At 43.6% G+C, this 20452-nt stretch overlaps 1 protein-coding gene across 2 annotated transcripts in view; it reads left to right on the top strand.

Annotated features, from left to right (window-relative positions):
• The window catches only part of LOC147116395 (leucine-rich repeat-containing protein 36-like), a 54228-nt gene that overhangs the window by 22058 nt on the left and 11718 nt on the right, over nucleotides 1–20452 (top strand). For both annotated transcript variants that reach the window (XR_015078803.1, XM_085991281.1), the window contains exons 6-11: nucleotides 2021–2178; nucleotides 4546–4594; nucleotides 5088–5528; nucleotides 7275–7639; nucleotides 13351–13531; nucleotides 15267–15454. Coding sequence is in view for 1 of the 2 variants with exons in the window: in XM_085991281.1 (XP_085847407.1) it covers nucleotides 2021–2178; nucleotides 4546–4594; nucleotides 5088–5528; nucleotides 7275–7639; nucleotides 13351–13531; nucleotides 15267–15454 (1382 nt within the window). In the remaining variant the exon portion in view is untranslated. The remainder of the gene's footprint in view (nucleotides 1–2020; nucleotides 2179–4545; nucleotides 4595–5087; nucleotides 5529–7274; nucleotides 7640–13350; nucleotides 13532–15266; nucleotides 15455–20452) is intronic.

Genomic DNA, 20452 nt, shown 5'->3' with positions numbered 1-20452 from the left:
CATATTTGGGTGCTGCTGAACAGGTGGTTGCATAGGCAGTGCTCCACTGTACAATGGAAACCAAAAGAAACAATATTATTCCAATTTTAGGGCAAACTGTTATACCTCCGTCTTTCTCCCAGGCCACACCCCAGCTGTGGCTGAGAGGACTGATGGACAACATGCTGCTGTACCTCAGCCAGTGACACTGCGAACCAGATGTGTGAGAGTGATCTATGAATAACCTCTGATTTTTGCTGCACTATGGTGAAAAACAACATTAAACTTTATTGGCTTCCTAGTGCAACAATTATATCAATACTGATATGATCAAAGTTTTACCCATTTAGAAACATAAACCAGTGTACAGTTTGGGGGAGGGGAGCTTTGAGTACCGTTATAGCCAATTTATTAAGATTGCTTTTTTAAAAATGTTGGATATTCAGCAGAAGAAAATTTAACAACTTGATAGTACCAAGGTTCCTCCTTGGGTCAGTATAGAGATCACTGTGGGGTTGTGGTAGCATCTGCTTTGGTTGCTTGGTAGGCTAATAATAAATAAGTGTTGCCATAGGGATCAGAGTAAGCACAGAATGATATTTCTGACAAAGCCTTTGGAATGTGCGTACATGCGTGTCATTGCAGCATTTTTATGCTGCTTAATTTCCACGAAAGCCTTTGTCACTAAAGATTTTCACAGGGAATCTGGATTAATACTCTCTCTACTCGGATGACACCTGGAAATCTTTTCTCTGCTTTGGGAGTGGTAGCACCAATCAGTCCTGAAGCATCCAGGATTGGGTCTATGGCACAAGACTGACTGAATAAAAAGCACCAATGGAGATTCTTGTTGCTAGATACATATCGCTACAACAATGTACTAACATTCAACCTTGAGAATCAGCATCATAACGACAATGAATGTGCAATTACAAAATTAGATAGAAATATCTAGACCTCAAAACCTCAGATCACAGTTAACAGAAACATAGAGGGGTGGGAATTTTAACCACCCAGGACAAGTGTGGGGTAGGCTATAATTTCAAAAATCTGAAAACCAACTCCAACCCGCCCACTTCTGGTTTTAATGGAGGCAGGTTGAGGGGTGGGCTACTGACCTGCTCTCAGGAAGCAGGTCAGTAATTTAAATGTTTTAATGAGCCTGCGTGCCTCAAATTTTACCAGAGTTTTACTTTTAACATCTGCGGTCTGGGTTTCCCAGCGTTCAGGAAACCTGGCAGCTGAAGGGAGGCGAGAACAGTGGGATCTAGCATGTAAGTGCTTTTCCAGCACTGCTCGTGTGCCAGGAGGAGCAGGAGTGCTTTCCTCCAGCCCCCCAAGCAAACCTGCCACGATCGGCCTCCCTCCCCGAATTGGCCTACCCATCCCTGTGCCTCCACGATCTCCCCACCCCCACCGGAGACAAAAAATTCAAATGAGGCCCTGCTGTTAAATTTGTAAGGACCTCCACATTACACGCATTTCCGGGTTTCTCAGCGGCAAGTTGAAAATCTGTCCCAATGTATGTGTTTAATCTCAGACATTTTTTTTTTGTATCTCAGACATTATTAGGTACTTTTTAAAACTGGCACACTATTACTTGGCAAAGAAGAATCAGTTCCTTTGCAAACCAGCTTGTTTAAAAATAACTGCTAGATCGCTGTCAAAAATTATGCACACAATGTAGTTCTTTACTGATTTTATATTTTTTTAAATATTCAGGTTGGTTATTCAATTTCTCTAATTGTTAACTAGATAGTAATAGTTCTTTGGATAATTCATGTTACTTTGCCTTCCTTAAGCTATTTGATAGAATGAACTTTAAATTGACATCACATGTTAGAACGTGACTCTCCTGTGGCGTGTTCCGCAGTTCAGTCTTGTCACTTGGAGTTGAATACACACTTATCTACAAATCACATATTCTAAAAGAGGTTTTATGGAACTTCATCTACTATACATAGTACAATAGCCTGAGCAATATTTAACATGACATATACCACCTGACCGCTTGTAATTTTCTCTCTTATGTTTTTACTAGATTTGAAAGAACGGTGGGCACCTCATGAGTTCCAGCTGATGAGCGAGCATCAAGACTCTTTGTGCAGTTGGCCTCCATTATCATCCCTTCATTCTGCTAGGGACATGAAGGAGACGAGAGAAATTGATATGTCAAGCAAGATGAGCATAGACCCTATGGTAGGATCGTTCGTTAATGGTGCTCTTTGCGCCATTTAACAGTAGTTCTTTTAGTATCCCATTTAAAGTAGTAATCTTTCTAAGCAATCAGTTAAATAAATATGTGATTATCATCAAGTATTTCTAACTCCAATAATCCATGAGTATTTTTGTCACCATTCAGAAATGATTGAATAAAAGGTACACTAAGCTTTTTTGATTTTTGCCGGTTTGTACTGTGTGTGTGGAAATAGAATTTAGTACAAAATCTGCACAGTGAATGAGAGAGAAGCCAAAAGTTATGTATTCAATAGAGGACCTTTTATAGAAATGTATCAGAACTTCTGATCATATATCAGAATAGATTTGTACATGGACTTGGGTAGTTGCATTAAATCTGGACAGCAAAAGGTTTATTGTAGAATTTTCAGATTTCTAGGTGAATGGGGCTCAATGGGTTGGCACATTATTCTTTCCATTTTGAGACTTCTGTTTGAATCTGTTTGAAAGATTTCTCTCTATGGTTAAACAGGAAGGAAACTGTAGAGAGAGTGACTTTTTTATTTCAAAATTACTACCCCATTTTATGTCAGAAAATAGCCTTAGCAGAGTTTTAACAATTTTTCATTTAACGTGATTTTCTTGCCTCCAAATCGACCCTGGATACAGGACTCCCTGTCGGGATATTTTGTGATGTCACAAATGGGATGCACTCAGAGAGGGTCCACATGAAAACAATAGGAGTTGCAACTTTAGACCTGGCCTGAGAGCAGCCTCATCTCAGGAAACCAGTAAAAGAGCAGGACAGCTAACTATAAACGTTGATAGGCCCACCTGAGATACTTTAATTTTAACATGTTTAAAAAGTTGATTTTGCATCTGTTTCAGTTATAAGGCAGATATTATAAGATTACCCTATTCAAGTGGTCCCACATTTGAAGCCAAAATCCAAATTAATGCTGGACTGGCTGACTTTATACTATGCTTTTCGTGTTGCTGCAAAGCCAGATGTGCAGTTTTCTTAGAGGTTCTGACTAATGGCTCTGTACGTGGAGCACTCAGAATTGAATCAATTTCTAATTTGACATGGATTGGAAGGAATGAATAGTGACCAGGTAGAGTTCTCAAATTGGAGGAATTTTTCACTAATATTAGAACCCAACCTTTCCTGATGGGTGCCGACCCTTGGACTTGCTCAGCAAACACCAGCCATGGATTCCATCAGTGGGGATAGCTTTTTTTTCCTATATGGTGACCCAAGGCAATCCTTGCACCTAACCTTAGCCCCAAATGGTCATCATTAAGTAATTAAGAATCAGAGCAGTACTGGTAATTTTTTATGTTTTTAAAATTATGTATTAAAATATTGGATCCAATATGAAACAGTCCTATTGATTTCCATAGTAATGGGACTTGGGATTTGTTCTGCTCTCTTTGGTTTTTTTAATACATGAAAGACACTTGCTTTTGTAAAGTGAGTTGGTTATGGGTTGCATATAACAATTGCAATGTACCACAGGAGTGCAAGTGATACTTTAACGTGTGCAATATTTTTTGTATCATGATACATTGAGAATTTCTGTTGCTACATAGTAAATGGCAATAATGAGTTGCTCGCTTAATTGATGTGTTCATTAGTCCTTAGGCTGAAGTGTAAGTAAACTAAAGGCAACAAAGCAACTACAGGAAACTTCGCGATATCCGGCACCGACGGGACCAGCGTGATGCCGATCTATGAAAACTTCCAGACAGACCAGCGCTAATGTTGAAGGATACGGAGGTTTTCATCTCCGTATCTGACAACAAACACTGTTGCTTAGCAACAGCTTGTAAACAGTCAGCCCGTACCTTGGAAGCGTCTCTGTAGCTAAGCAACAGCTTCAGAGAGGCTTTCCAGAGACTGACTGTTTAAAAAAAAATGCTAGGAGAAGAAAAAAAAAAGGAAAAAAACCTAACAAAACGGCTGCTGATTTCTGCCGTTAGATCGAGGTTTCCGGACATACAACCTCTGGATAAATCAAAGTTTCCTGTATCTCAAAAGTTTTTATAAACACATGGGGGTGAAAAAAATGAGCGACGACCTGAAGGCCCATCAATGCACAATATATCCAATAGAGGGAGCTACCTCATACACTGCCCTCCCTAAGCATTAGCTATGCTAACTTCTGGAAGAGAAAAAAAAATCAAAGAAAAACATTGGTTTTAGCTGGTCTTATGCTGATCTGAAATGTATTTGAACAGTTTAGAACAATGTGTAGAGTAAATTAGTTTATTCTTGTACTCTTAAGAATGGAGTTGTAACACTTACCTATGTACAGTCGAAGAATGATCATTCTTAACTCGCTATATCTGAACTATACATTTAAAACAAAAAAACTTTATTTATAGGAAATTGAACAATCAAGAAGTGGACAATATCACAGTTACTACAATGAAGGTAAAGCCTTGCTGAAAGGTAGCATTTGGGTGAAAGCTACATTATTTATTTACTGGTAATACACTCTTAAAGCATTGGTTTTTACATTTATTTTTTACCACATTTGTTCATTCAAGGCAAGTAGCACACATCACATCTTTGTTTATGGGTTCAAGCTCAAGGAGTGATGATCCTGAATTCATGAATCTCATGCCTGTGGTGAACTAAAATTGTTTTCAAGTCTTTAATTTTAGTTTTGGACTAATATACTAAAGCTATTCCCGATGTTTGCGTAACTTCATTACGATAATAGTATTTTTTCTCAGTATCCATATATGATCAGAAAAAAACCAAAATCAGTCAGCTGAGGGAACTGGGAGTTTTCCCTGAAGCTACTGATAGTCTAAGGTTAAGTCTTCAGCAATGCATTCTAGAAATATAAAGGTAATAGGTAATTGAACAATTTTAGTTTTATAACGGTTAAAGGTTTTATTGTAATGCATTTGTCTTTCAGACGATTATAAAAACTATCAATCACCAGCCCGTTCCTCTCTACGTTCTCTTGGGAAGAGTGTTTGCAATCGATCCAGGGAAGGATTCAGAGTAACATTTGCAGATAAAAAGCTGGATTTGTGTACAGATGAGAACAATATACAGAAAAGTTCTATTAATTCAGATTTACAGTATGACCATTCTTCAGCGTATAGTAAGAAGGAAAGCTTGCTTCAGACCAGAGAGAGAAATCTTATAGACTACACAGATACTTCTGTAATGAAAGATTCTTCTACAAACATTGACACAAACAGTACATTATTACATGATTATCACAAGCAACCGTACACAGATACAAAGACCTATCAGTCCACTCTGGAGCCTCAGAGTTCTTATTTAAACCATCAGACAGATAAAGCAACCATTGGAATGAGCAGTGACAGATTGTTTAAATTGAATTCAGGTAGTACTGGTGCTAACATTTGTAGTTTTGTTCCTTTACCAGTTCATTGTTTGTTGTGCTGTTTTTACTTTTCCTGCAGTCTACTTTATTTTAATACATCAATTGTGTTTTAATAAGCTTTATGTATTTCTGTAGTTTGTATTAATACACTGATATGTACAGTTGAGGCCATGTTTATCTGTAAGAGTTAAGATTGTTACCAGCTTTAGTCTTAGCAGGCTTTTTGATCAATATTTCTCTTTTTTGAGAGAAGAGGGCCTGTCTACATCTTGTAGTAATCCAGTATTTTTTGTTTTATCTACTCTCAATATAATATTATGCTCTTTTTGGGGGGGTAGTGGGGGGTGGGTGTAATTTCTTTAATATACCGCATTGGTAGCACCAATACTGGGGGGGGGAAATATCTCAACAGAATCCTGTGTTTTGTGATGATTGAAAAATATTGAAGCAAAAGTCAAAGTGCCTCAAATAGTATTGTGGTCGCAGAAATTCTAATATTTCATGCATCAATGCAATTCACCTTCCCATAAAATACATATTTAAGAAAGGACAACAGAGGAATATAGGCTGGAATTTTAATTTGGAGGCGAGTAGGGAGCAGGGGGTGGTGGAAAGCGGTCAGGAAATCCAGGAGAACGGGTTTCCCACAGGCACTGCCAAATTTAATGGCAGGGCCTGATTAGCATTTACTGTTTCCCACCTGCAGCCAGCCAAATAGAGAGGCTGTCGGGCGGATAGGCCTGCTGCACTGGGCCGCAGAGAGGAGGAAGAGAGGGATTGGCGGGGGTTGCAGTAGGGGTAAGGCCGGAGGAGGATTGGGGCCGGAAGGTGAGGTCGGAAGGCTGAGCAGGCGATAGGGGGAAGGTCAGAAAGCCAGGAAGGCGATAGGGGGCCGGAGGTCGGAAGGCTGGGAAGGCGATCGGGAGCCAGAAGTGGGAGGTCAGAAGGCTGGGAAGGCGATAGGGGACCAGAGGGGGGCGACGTCAGAAGGCTGGGAAGTTGATAGGGAGCCGGAGGGGGAGGTTGGAAAGCCGGGAAGGCTATGGGGGGGGGGAGGTGGGGGGCAGTTGAAAGGCTGGGAAGGCGATCGGAGGGGGGAGGTCGGAAGGCCGGAGGGTGATAGGGGGCTGGGAAAGCGATCGGGGCTGGAGGGGCGAGGTTGGAGGGTAATCGGGGGCCTGAGGGGGGAGATCCGAGGCCGGAGGGGGGATCGGGGGCCGAAGATCGAAGGCCGGAGGGGGGGTCGGAGGTCCAAAGCCTCGTGGGGAAGATCAGAGGACCGGGGTGGGGGGGAGGTCTGGGGGAGATCGGAAGGGTTGGGTGGGGGTGAGGGGGTTGGCAAGGCAGGAACGATGGATCCAGCAGGTAAATGGAAAGGCACTTACCTCCTGGATCCAGCTGTCCTTGCCTCCCTTTAGCTGGCGGGTACCCCAAGGCCTGGGAAACCCAGCCAGCCAGAATTAAATTTGAAATGGTGGATCATCATGAGGCATGGCGCCTCCACCTCCTGCGAGCGGGTTGGCTGCTCGACCCTTGCCCCGCCTCCATTAAAACTGGAAGTGTGCAGGTCGGGTTCAGTTTTTTAACCTCCCACTGCCCGCAACCTACCCGTTTTTTGGGGTTAAAATTCCCCCCCATAGTGTTTATTAGGGTAAACTGAATATCCCATTGTAAGTATTGAGCAATAAATTGAATTCATATGAAGGAAGCTACTGATCATTTCCCCCTTTTTTTTAATCTGTCCAGACTTGAAAACAAGTAGCACATATGGAAGCAGAAAAAGTACCTATGTAGATGATGGTGCTAGCAGTCAGAGATCAAGAATGACTTCTAGTGCCTTAATGCCACATCATGGAACTTCATCTTCTGACCACATGCTAGAGCGGCAAAGTTTGATATCACCCTGCAGCTCTTTTACATCCCTTTATTCCAATAGTTCAAAGAGAGGCTTTACTGAGCCTATGAATACAGAACCTATGGCCAGCAAGAGCTCAGAGAGACGATCGCAACTAACTACAGCCAACATGGAAAATTTTGATTCTAAATTAGAACCGAAGAAAACAAGCAGTTTAAGTTCACTATTGTATGTGCAGCCAAGTTATGATAGAAAGGTAACAAACCCTGCTTATTAGCCTCAAAGTAAATTTTTCCAAGGAGCACTTGTCTCCAACGTATACAATCGAGGTTTTCTCCAGTATTAGGGGATTGATGTAGGATTGTGTAGACTGGAAACATATAAAATATATTAGCTGACTTTGTTCTTAAACCCCAACTCACAACGTCTACCACTATGTTTCTCATCATTGACCTTGCTATGACCTGGAAGTTTTGCCACCAGGAGATGGGAACCTGTGTAGAGAACACAGCCCAGACCTCAGGTAAGACTAATTCTAGTGGTTTCCCTAAATTGCAACAGTGACTACACTTCAAAATAATTAATTGACTATGAAATGTGTTGGCACGTTTTGAGGTCATGATAAGTGCTCTTTAAATTAACTTCCTTAGACTCCTTGCTATATATATCCTAAAACACAAAATGTTGAAAGTGCACAGCATAGGTTGGTCAGTATCCATAAAGAGAACACAGATTAACATTTTGAGTATAACTCTTCGTCAGAACTGTTGTATATGATTGGTCAGCTTCTAGACAGGAATTTTATTTATCTAATATTTTTGATGTACCATTTTGTTATTTCTTGTTCATATTAATTCCTTATTATTGTTGTATGTACTAATTGTCATTCATACTATCCTGTGCCTTTCTTAAAGTACACTTTTTTTTAAACTAAGCACATTTTCTTTTTAAACGTTTAGTCAAGTGTTAGAGAGCCTAATTTCTGTGTTGGATCTCCTGTATACTGGCAAAAATCTGAATAATGCCAGAACCTGCAGAAATGTGTTTTTACTAATTAATAGTGGGGAAAGAATTGCTCTGGTTGCTGCGTATCAGCCATGGCTCAGTGGGTAGCACTCTCGCCTCTGAGTTAGAAGGTCGTGGGTCCAAGTCCCACTCCAGAGACTTGAACGCAAAAATCTAGGCTGACACTCCAGTGCAGTACTGAGTGCTGCACTGTTGAAGGTGCCGTATTTCGGATGAGATGTTAAACTGAGGCCAGTCTCCTCTCTCAGGTGGACGTAAAATATCCCATGGCAATATTTCAAAGAAGAGCCAGAGGAGTTATCCCCGGTGTTTTGGCCAATATTTATCACTCCATCAACGTCACAAAAACATTATCTGGATCGCATTGCTGTTTGTGGGAGCTTGCTGTGCGCAAATTGCTGCCGCATTTCCTACATTACAACAGTGACTACACTTCAAAAGCACTTCATTGGCTGTAAAGCATTTGGGACGTCCTGAGGTTGTGAAAGGCGCTGTATAAATGCAAATCTTTCTTATTTTTGTTCAATATCATAAATGCATTCAAAGGACCATGGATGCTATGTCACTACACAAAATGACTAGAGGAGTTTTTCCCCAGTGAGTGAAGGAGCCAGTGACCACTAAATGAGAATAATTCAGTATGTTGAGATGAAAAATGTTCAATGCTTTAATGACTAAAATGATTTGAAGCACAAGTATAACATGTCAGAAATATTTGCTGTATCTGTCACATGCTGATGCAACTCATAATGCTCCAATACCCAATTGATTTTAGGGATTAGTGCACTGCATGCTTAAGTTTTACTTCTAATTGAACGAATAGCTAGTATCTCCTCATTTCATTGTGCAGATGGTAGCTTGATGCAGCTACATACTAAGGTTAAATTATAGGGAGCTAATTATGCCTTGCCTTCCCTTTTGAAAGTTACTATGGAAGCAGATTCCACCACCCTTTCAGGCAGTGCATTCCAGATCACAACAACTCGCTGCATTAAAAAAGATGCTCCTCATGTCAACAACAACTTGCATTTCTATAGTGCCTTTAACGTAGTAAAACGTCCTAAGGCGCTTCACAGGAGTGTTATCAAACAAAATGTGACACCGAGCTACATAAGGAGATATTAGGACAGATGACCAAAAGCTTGGTCAAAGAGGTAGGTTTTAAGGAACATCTTAAAGGAGGAGAAGTTTAGGGAGGGAATTCCTGAGCTTGGGGCCTAGGCAGCTGAAGGCATGGCCGTTAATGGTGAAGTGATTAAAATTGGGGATGCGCAAGAAGACAGATTTGTCGCCTCTAGTTCTTTTACCTTTAACTTTATCACTTTAAATCTGTGTCCTCTGGTTACTGACCCTTTTGCCACTGGAAACCATTTCTCCTTATTTACTCTATCAAAACCGTTCATGATTTTGAATACCTCTATCAAATCTCTTATTAACCTCTACTCTAAGGAGAACAATCCCAGCTTCTCCAGTCTCTCCACATAACTGAAGTCCCTCATCCTTGGTACCATTCTAGTAAATCTCTTCGGCACCCTCTGTAAGACTTGACATCCTTCCTAAAGTGTGCTGCCTAGAATTGAACACTGTACTCCAGCTGCCTTGCTTTTGTACTCTATGCCTCTATTAATAAAGCCAAGGATCCCATCTGCTTTTTTTAACAGCCTTCTCGACTTGTCTTGCCACCTTCAAAAATTTGTGTATGTACACCCCCAGGTCTCTTTGTTCCTGCACCCCCTCTCATTTTCACCAGTCTGTCTATGTCTTCCCGAAGTCTGTAACTATCCTCCTCATTGTTTACTGCATTTCCGAGTTTCATGTCATCTGCAAACTTTGAAATTATGCTCTGTATACCCAAGTCCAGGTCATTAATTAATACATATAAAAAAGAACAGTGATCCTAATAGCGACCCCTGGAAACACCATTGGATACTTCCCCCAGTCTGAGAAACAACCATTCACCGCTACTCTCTGCCTCTTTGCCAATTTCGTATCAACATAGCCATTGGCCCTTTAATCCCGTCAACTTTAATTTTGCTTTCAAGCCTATTATGTGGTACTTTATCAAACGCCTTTTGATAGTCCATATACACATTATCAACCCTCTCCGTTACTTCATCAAAGAACTCAATCAAGCTAGTCAAACATGATTTGCTTTTAACAAATCCGTACTGACTTTCATTTTATTAGTCCATAATTTTCCAAATACCAATTCATTTTTTTCCGGACATTGTCTTCAAAAGTTTCCTCACCACCGACATTAGGCTGACTGGCCTGTAATTGTCGGGTTTATCCCGCTCCCCTTTTTTTGAATGGGGTGTGACATTTGCAATCCTCCAGTCCTCTGGCTCCACCCCCATATCTAAGAAGGATTGGAAGATTGTGGCCAGAGCCTCTGCAATTTCCGCCCTTCTCTTAATAACCTAGGACAACTTTTAAGTACCTTCTCTATTTTTATCCTATCCAATATCGCTACTACCCAGTCCTTTACTGGTACAATGACAGCACCCTCTTCTCCAGTGAAGACAGATGCAAAGTACTCATTTAGCTCCTCAGCCATGTCCTCTGCCTCCTTTTTAGTCCCTAATCTGCCCCACTCTTCCTTTGACTACCCTTTTTACTATTTATATGCTTATAAAAGATTTTTGGGTTTGATTTACTGTTAGCCGCTAATCCATTCTCATACTCAGATTATCTGGTCATTTATCACATTGTGGGACTTTACTGTGCGCAAATTGGCTGCTGTGTTTCCTACATTACAACAGTGACTACACTTCAAAAAAGTGCTTAATTGGCTGTAAAGTGCTTTGGGATGTCCTGAGGTCATGAAAGGCATATAAATGCAAGTCTTTCTTTTACTTTCCCTTTGCCCCTCTTATTCCCTTTTTTATATCTCCTCTGTACTTTCTGTATTCAGCTTGGTTCTTTAATGTATTAGTAACCTTACATTTGTCATAAGCCTCCTTTTTCTGTTTCATTTTAATCTCTATATCTTTAGTCATCATGGGAACTCTAGCTTTGGATGCCCTTCCTTTCCCCCTCAAAGGAATGTGTCTACTCTGTACCTGAACTATCTGCTCTTTGAAGGCCTCCCATTGTTCAATTACTGCTTTGCCTACCAATTTTTGATTCCAATCCACCTGGGCCAGATCCCTTTTTAACTCACTGAAATTAGCCTTCCTCCAGTTAAGTATTTTTACGCTTGATTGTACCTTGTCCTTTTCCATAACTATTTTAAACCTGATATTATGATCACTGTTCACCAAATGCTCCCCCACTAAAACATGGTCCACTTGCTCCACTTCATTCCCCAGAACTAGATCCAGCACTGCTTCCTTTCTCGTTAGGCTGGAAACACACTGATCAAGAAAGTTCTCGTACACATTTCAGGAATTTGTCCCCCTCTTTGCCCTTTACACTGTTACTATCCCAGTCTATATTAGGATAATTGAAGTCCCCCATTATCACTACTTTATAGTTCTTGCATCTTTCTGTAATTTGCCTGAAAATCTGCTCCCTATCTCCTTCCCACTATTTGGTGGTCTATAGTATGCACCAAGTAACATAATAGCGTAATATTTGTTAATTCTAACCAAATAGGTTCTGTCTTTGACCCCTCAACTACATCATCCCTTTCTAGCACTATAATAGTTTCTTTGATCAAAACTGCCAACCCACCCCCTCCTTTTTTCCTTCCCTATCTTTCCTGAATGCCCTGTAGCCAGGAATATTTAGTTTCCAATCCTCCCCTTTGAGCCAGGTCTCTGTTATTGACACTATATCATAGTCCTATGTGGTGACTTGTGCCTGCAGCTCACCAAATCCTATTTACCACACTATGTGCATTTATGCACATGCACTTCAAACCCATCTTAGACTGCCTCACATTTGCACCCCCCCCCCCCCCGGGTCTGATCCCTCCTATTTCTGAGCTATTCTTTACTCTAGTGCTATTTGTCTCTCCAAGTCCTGAGTTTTTCCCCTCAAATGTTTCATCCTGGTGCCCATCACTCTTGCCAAATTAGTTTAAACCCTTCCCTACAGCACTAGTTAACCTTTTTGCGAGGACCTTGGTCCCAGCTCTGTTGAGATGCAATCCATTAATCTTGAGCAGGTCCCTCCAACCCAGAACAGGTCTCAATGCCCTAAAAATCTGAAGCCCTCCTGCACCATTTCTCCAGCTACGTGTTAACCTGTTTTATCCTACTAATGGCATGATCAGTGTTGATTACTCTTTGATGCTGAAAATTAACTATTAGAAGTGTGGAGTCTCATTCCTTCAGCATTTAATTATTGTTGGAGATTTTTTTAAATTCAAAAATTACTTTTTATTTCTGCCTCCCTCTCTCTGAATCCAATCTTTCTTTCCCTCTCCATTTCTCTTTCTGTACCTGTTATGCTAACTACCATTTCCTGGTTCAGACTCTGCATTGTTCTATAACAATTCTTCAATCTGATTGGTTAAGGAGATACACAGTTGCTTTCCCTATTCACACAGATTTCAAATGCCCTGTAGAGGGTGCCGTGCCGTTTCCATTTCCCATTTGCAGCAACTTCCAGTGTAAGATCTCATGGAAATTAAATGGGCATGGGCAAGTCTAACGGCAGACGCCTTCATTCACCGTAAATTCTGGCCCATGTTTTGAAATTGATATATTCAAATAAATATGGCAACCTGACTTTATATTTCAAATTTGAGCAGACATTTTATGATGGCCCATGCAATTGTGCTGAAGTTGGATTTGAACTGGTAACCACCTTTGTTAAGAGGCAGGCCTGCCCACTGTGTGTATTTGGACTGTTTATATAAGCAAAAAATAGATGCCCAAATCATCCCATATCCAAAATTAGAATTGGTGATTTTAAATGCACTCAGTCAGAAGATGGTAAATGCAAATGTTAACACAAATTGTAAAATGTGCATTTCTGTATTGCTCCCTTCAGCACACAAGTCTGGATAAATTGCTTGAAGTAGAAGAATGTGGTGATTATCGTGCACGAACTCCAACTGGGCTCAACTCTGGTATCTCTGCAAGTGTTTCCTCCCTCTTGCAGAACCTACTTGATCTGGTGGACCGATACTGGAATGGTTCGAGATCCCTTCACACAAACCAGAGGTTTCTTAGTAAGTTGTCTACCATGATTCCTTTTTACTATATGTACTCATGTGGTTTTAAATTCAATTGGCAAAATAGTTTGAACTACATGAGCTTTTTAACCTTCAGTTATTTTTCTGCAAATATATTTTAGGGGAAAATGGTTCTGAAAGTATGGTGAGGTTTCCACCTCTAGGTAATTATCATCGGGGAATTGACTTTGCAGAATTTTTTTAATGTTGTATAGCGTAAATGTTAGCACATAAACTTAGGACAACATTTTGGGATTTTTTGGTTTTTGGCCACACAAGGAATTTGGCATAATTTATATTAAAATAATATTGAGTCAAATTTAGCTCTGAAGAGATTAAATTCACAGATCAGCAATACTGAGAGATACAGATTAGAATTCAGATGAAGCATCTATCCAGATTTCTTGAGACAATGGAATTTTGATTAGACATTCAAAGACCATGCACACCTATTATTGATGGGATGATCCTATTCATTTTAGTACAGCAGGCGATAATTGTCTCAAGAATTTTGTGCCACAAACAGCCCTCACTCATACAACTCCTGGCACAAAAAAGGCCCCTGCTGTAGGCTGTGAACTGACAATATTATCTTAATGTGGTGCCTCCATAATCAAGAAGGGAGATACTTTCTTCTGCCTTTTATCTAGAGATCATGTAGATCTGACTCAAATCTTAAGTGAATCTCTGAGACATACATGCTCAGCACCTCAAGTGGAAGAACTGGCAGCAAAGCCCTCAGCAGAGATAAAGTGAAAACACAGAAATTAACCCTCCGTTTGGCGTTGGCTAATCTCATTTTTGACAGGGGAAGCTATCATACATAGACCTCCCTGAGCTAGAGGAAGCACGGTTTCTGTTGTAGGTTTCAGGACAGCAGAGCAGTGGCGCCAGATTGATCTCTTAGCAAGAAAGCCTCTTGTATATTTTACCACTCGACTGTTTGCTTTCATATCATGAAATGCAGTATTCCGGTGAAGGCAATATCTTCATCCTTTACTGGCAGAAGAAGATGGGACGAATAGCCTTCCTCATTCATAGCTATCTTGTGGGGTTTTATATTCCGTATGTGGGGGTTGAATTAATTAATGAAGATTGGTATACAATAGGTATGACCTTCCTCATTCTTTAAACTTCTCACAGAACTTTCTCCTGACCTCTTTTTCTATCTCGGTGTAGTTTGGAGCTGCTCTATTTTTACTGTGGATAGTTCAGTTTTCAATTTGTTACATGGGCTTTCAAGGTTAACTGCAGTCCAAACAATATATTATGAATGACCAAGTGGGAGAAGGTCAAAAGGAAAACTATTGTTTTAAAATGACAATGCTCCTAGGTAATATATTTTCCTTCCATAAGATGATAGGAGATGAAACATTTTTTAATGAAATATGGTATTCTACAATAGGTAATTAACATTTTATTAATTGTTGCAGAACTGTTTTCAGCTTAAATTCATTGCTGTAAGTTTTATTTGTATTGCTGTAGTTTTACAACATAATCGCACCTTTCCACTTTCTATTATTCTAAAGCTTACCCGTCACCTTATAAACATTTACTGATTATATTGAATGAAAGCTGAAGTGCCATGTTATTGTTTCCTAAAGCCATGAAGTTATGTTCGACCTGAATGTTCAATTATTTTTTTTTTACATTCATTGCATTATACTTGCTAAATTATGTATTGTTTCAAATAGTCTACCATTTCTTATTACCACCCTTTTCTTTACTATAGCTCCAGCTCATGAACTGCTGTCCAATCTGGTCACTTCAATGCCCATTCCAAAATTTGAAAGCCTAGAAAGAAAAGTTAAAGCATTGACTGAAGAAAACAAATCTTTGCTGACCAGAACAGGCTTTGGCCTGGACACTGCAGAGTTGCATAGTGTAAAGCATCAGTTAACTCAGAAACAAGATGATCTGGTAAGTACCATTTTAAACTTGTTTATTACAGCTCCTGTTGTCTGAAAGCAGTTTGACTCTCCATTTGAAAATTTGATTTGAAACTACAGAAAGTCCTCAGCTGGCCATATGAAAACTATTCTTGCAAACAAATGCTCAACAGGTCAAAAAGTGGTTATGTTGGGGAACTGGACAATCAGATTATTTTCCCCCCCACTGGTTGCCATTACTAATTAACACTTCCCTCCATTTAACCTCATTCTGGTAGCACGAAAAAAAATTAAAGGACTCATGACTCAGCGAGTTTAATGGCCAAAAATTGTAATCCTTCAATAGTCCAAGTGACCATAAATATCCCACATGCCAGCAATTTCTGATTAGATAATGAGTAATATAAGCAATAGGAGCAGGAGTAGGCCATTCGCCCCTCAAGCCTGCCCCGCTATTCATTAAGATCATAGCTGATCTTCTACCTCATCTCCACTTTCCTGCACTATCCACATATCCCTTGATTCCCTTAATTTTCAAAAATCTATCGATCTCTGTGTTGAATATACTCAACGACCGAGCCGCCACAGCCCTCTGGGTTAGAGAATTCCAAAGATTCACCACCCTCTGAGTGAAAAAAATTTCTTCTCATCTCAGTCCTAATTGGCCGACCCCTTATTCTGAGACTGTGACCCCTGGTTCTAGACTCCCCAGCCAGGGGAAACATCCTCCCTGCATCTACCCTGTCAAGCCCTGGAAGAATTTTATATGTTTCAATGAGATCACCCCTCATTCTTCTAAACTCTAGAGAATATAGCCCTAGTCTACTCAATCTCTCCTCATAGGACAATCCCCCCATCCCAGGAACCAGTCTGGTGAACCTTCATTGCACTCCCTCTATGGCAAGTATATCCTTCCTTAGGTAAGGAGACCAAAACTGTACACAATACTCCAGGTGTGGTCTCACCAGGGCCCTATATAATTGCAGTAAGACGTCTTATCTCTTATACTCAAATCCTCTTGTAATAAAGGCCGACATACCTTTTGCTTTCCTAATTGTTTGCTGTACCTGCATATTAACTTTGTGATTCATGTACAAGGACACCCAGGCCCCTCTGAACACCAACATTTCCCAATCTCTCACCATTTAAAAAATACTCTGCTTTTCATACGAAAGTGCACAACTTTACATTTCTCCACATTATATTCCATTTGCCATGTTCTTGCCCACTCACTTAACCTGTCTATATTCCCTTGAAGCCTCTTTGCATCCTCCTTGCAACTTACACTCCCACCTAGCTTTGTATCATTAGCAAATTTGGATATCTTGTATTTGGTCCCCTCATTCAAATCATTGATATAAATTGTGACTAGCTGAGGCCCAAGCACTGATGTAGAGATTCACGTATCTCTGGTAAACAGGATCGAGGGTATATTGGCCTAGAAATTCAGTTGGGCGCGCCAGCCGTTAGCGCCTTAGGAGGAGTAGATCTCGAGCGCTAGGCGCTTAGCGCCCGGGCGCAGCGCGATCTGCGCCTCGCCCCAACTTCAGTACACATTTAGCGCCGGCGCAAAGTCTTAGCGCGCGCCCTGCTGCGCGCGCAGATCATGACGTCATTTACTAGTGCAACGCCCTTTGTGCGCCCCGAACCGGAACTTCACTCGCGCCGGGCCATTGTGCGCCGGGCGGCCCTAACGACTGTGAAGTGGAACGGTACACAGCCGAGGCGGGCCGCGGGGAGCGCTAATTAAAGGGCACTTACCCTGCCATTTTGCAGCATTCACTCTTGTGCAGCGGTTTTTTGGAGAGAGACCAAGGAGGAGAGCTTACTGGTTTGGACCAACACTAGGACAGGTATTTTTGGCTCAGGCCAGAGCTTAGCAATTATCTTTGCCTTCATTGAGAGCTCAGTGTTTGCCAGCATATAATGGGGGCTGCATTGGGTGCCAATGCTGACTTTCAGCCTTATGCCAGAAGGGCTTACAGACGCCGTGAGAGAGTGGCAGCCCTGGCTAGACGCAGAGGGGGCAACAGGCGTCGCCAACTGAGGCCTTACCCACCCAGGGTATACCGCCAGCAGTCCTCCTATCTGACCATGTCTGCCGCGATGTGTGTTAGGAGGCTGCGATTCAGAAGGGAGGTGGTTGCAGACATCTGCCAGCTGCTTCAGAGATCTGCAGCCACAGCTGATGCGCAGGACGTCTCTGTCGGTGGCAGCGAAGGTGACGGTGGCTCTCAACTTCTATGCCACCGGCTCCTTCCAATCCGCTGCTGGGGACATCGCTAACATCTCCCAGTTCGCCGTGCATTGCTGCATCCGCCAGGTGACCGAAGCCCTTTTCAGAAGGAGACATCAATTCATCTCCTTCCCCATGACCCTGGACCAGCAGCAGCAGCGTGCAGTGGGATTTGCAAGAATAGCGGGCTTCCCCATGGTGCAGGGCGCCATTGACTGCATGCATGTGGCTTTGCGGGCACCTCTGGAGCATGCCGAGGATTACCGCAACCGGAAGGGCTACCATTCCCTCAACGTACAGCTGGTGTGTGACCACAGGCAGCGCATCCTAGCTGTCAATGCCCGCTTTCCAGGCAGCAGCCACGATGCCTTTATCCTGCGACAGACAACTGTGGCTGACATGTTCCAGGCACAGCCTCACCCAAGAGGATGGCTTATCGGAGACAAAGGCTATCCTTTGTGTACCTGGCTCATGACCCCGCTCCGCGCGCCCACGACCCCTGCTGAAGAGGCATACAACGAGAGCCATCAAGCGACTAGGAACATCATAGAACAAACAATCGGCGTCCTCAAGCAACGGTTCCGCTGTCTCGATCGCTCCAGGGGAGCCCTCCAGTATTCGCAGGAGCGAGTCTCCCAATTCGTCGTCGTTTGCTGCATGCTGCACAACCTGGCTATCCGCAGGACTCGGGCACTGCCACCTCACGTTGGACCCCCACTTCAGGAGGAGGAGCATGAGGAGGAGGAGGACGAGGAGTACCAGCCCAGGAGGGAGGCAGAAGGTCCAAGGGCCGCCCGTCGGCGGCTTATTGAACGTCACTTCTAGGCCCCCTGTCAGGGAATGGCTTGTGTCAATGAAAGAACATGATTGCAGCCGCTCCGCAAGCCCTCAGCCAGTTAAGGCAACAAACACTTCAAAGATCAAACATGGACAATGTTAATAAATAAAATGCTTTATTGTACAAACTCAGGGCCCTTCCCACATGAAAACCAAAAACAGACGAAACCCCCAAAAAACACTCAAACACATTACTCGCTCCCACAACCTGGAGAGGATTAACAAAACAGTGCAACTAAAATGGCCGTCATCCTCGGCCTTCGTAAAAAACAAACATCACATCCTCGGCCTTCAAAAAACAAACATCCAATTCTCGGCCTCAAAAAACAAACATCCAATTCTCGGCCTCAAAAAACAAACATCCAATTCTCGGCCTCAAAAAACAAACACAACTGGCCACACATTCGACTTTTTGGCCCGCTAGGGCGATGCCTTGGCCATCTTTGTGTGGCCCCTGCCCGCCCTGCTGCTCCTCCTCAAAGTAAGGCCATTGGCTGCTGCGAGGCTGGGGGCAGGCTCCAGAGGGGCACATGTCGTGACGGCAGATGCCCTTGGGGGTCGGCCTAGTCGAGGTCTGGCCGTCGAGCGGGCGGCTGCAGCTGTGGCTGGCCAGCATCAGTCGCTGCAGCAGCTCCTGGCAGCTCCACTGGGGGAGTGGCAGTGGCGGCTGGAGGAATGGGGGCAAGCTGGCGGATGGCAGGCGCTCGCTGGTCGCCTGAGACACTGGCACTCGCCCGGGCCAGCACTGCAGCATGCGCACCAATCTGCCGAGGGACAGACCGCTGTGCTGCTGCAGCACGCCGGGTGCCCTGGCGATGCCTGGCTGACACAGCGAGTGTGGCAGCAGTGAGTGCCCGTGTTGACCTGTTCAGTGACCTCATCAGAGCACCCAGTGACTGCACGGCACCACTGATCAGCTGCCCACTCGCTGCCCCGAATGCCGCCCGACTCACTGCCTGCTCTGCCCCGAATTCCGCCAAACTGATGGCCTGTGAGGCCCCGACGTCGGTGACACTCCGAGAGAGGGACTCGATGGCCTCAGGCAACCGTGCCACTACCCCCATGAGCTCCGTGTGCCGGCGCTCCGAGTCCGCGGACAAGTCCTCGAGGCGTTCCATCTCCTCGGCGAAGACCATCTCCGGACTGGAGGCCGGACTCTCCCTCTGGGGAGAAGGCCGCCGAGCTGGCCGACCCTTCCTGCGTTGCTGGACGCCGCTGGGCCCAGCAATTGGACTCCCCTCCGACCCTTCCCCCCCCTCTGGGGAGAAGGCCGCTGAGCTTCCACCCCCCTCCCACGTTTCTGCAGGCCGCAGGTCCCATGAGCTCCCCTCCCCTCCGACACTTCCGCCACGCTCCCCTCCAGGGAAGACGTGTCCCCTACATTCACATGGTTGCCGCGGATGAGGGTTCCCCTGATGGGCCGCCTTCCTCTTGCTCCTCCTCCTCCTCCTCTTCTGAGGGGCTGTCACTGGCAAGTTCAGGGACCTCCTCCTCACCATCTGAAAGCAGGAAGGCACAAGAGTAGCTTTAGAGTGAGGAGAGGGCGTCAGCGAGGGATGCATGAGTGGTGGCATTCAGCGCATTGGTCGGACAGTGGCAAAGGATGTAGATCTGATGCGCAAGTGGGACGAGAGAGGTCCAAACGTTGATGTCCTTACCATTGGTGCCCAGAACAGGGTCGGCATCTCCACATGCAACGGGGCCAATCACCCGGCCACCCATGATGCGCTCCACGCGATGTTGCAGCTCGGTGAGCGGCTGGATCTGGGGTCGGCCTCCCCCGGTCGCAGTCCGGCTCTTCCTATTATTGGCCAGCTTGGCCTGCAAGAGAAAGGACGGCCTCTAAGTACAGTGTGTAGCCCTGATCTTGTGTGCACTGCCTCCCATGGTGGAATAGCCTGGCCAGTGTGTAGCCCTGATCTTGTGTGCACTGCCTCCCATGGTGGAATAGCTTGG

The sequence above is a fragment of the Somniosus microcephalus genome, chromosome 6 (genome assembly GCF_052327205.1).
Source record: "Somniosus microcephalus isolate GS21.2 chromosome 6, FLI_Smic_1.0, whole genome shotgun sequence".
NCBI classification, from domain to species: Eukaryota; Metazoa; Chordata; class Chondrichthyes; order Squaliformes; family Somniosidae; genus Somniosus; species Somniosus microcephalus.
Note: the sequence above shows the minus strand (reverse complement) of the source record. Positions and strands in the feature narration are given on the sequence as shown.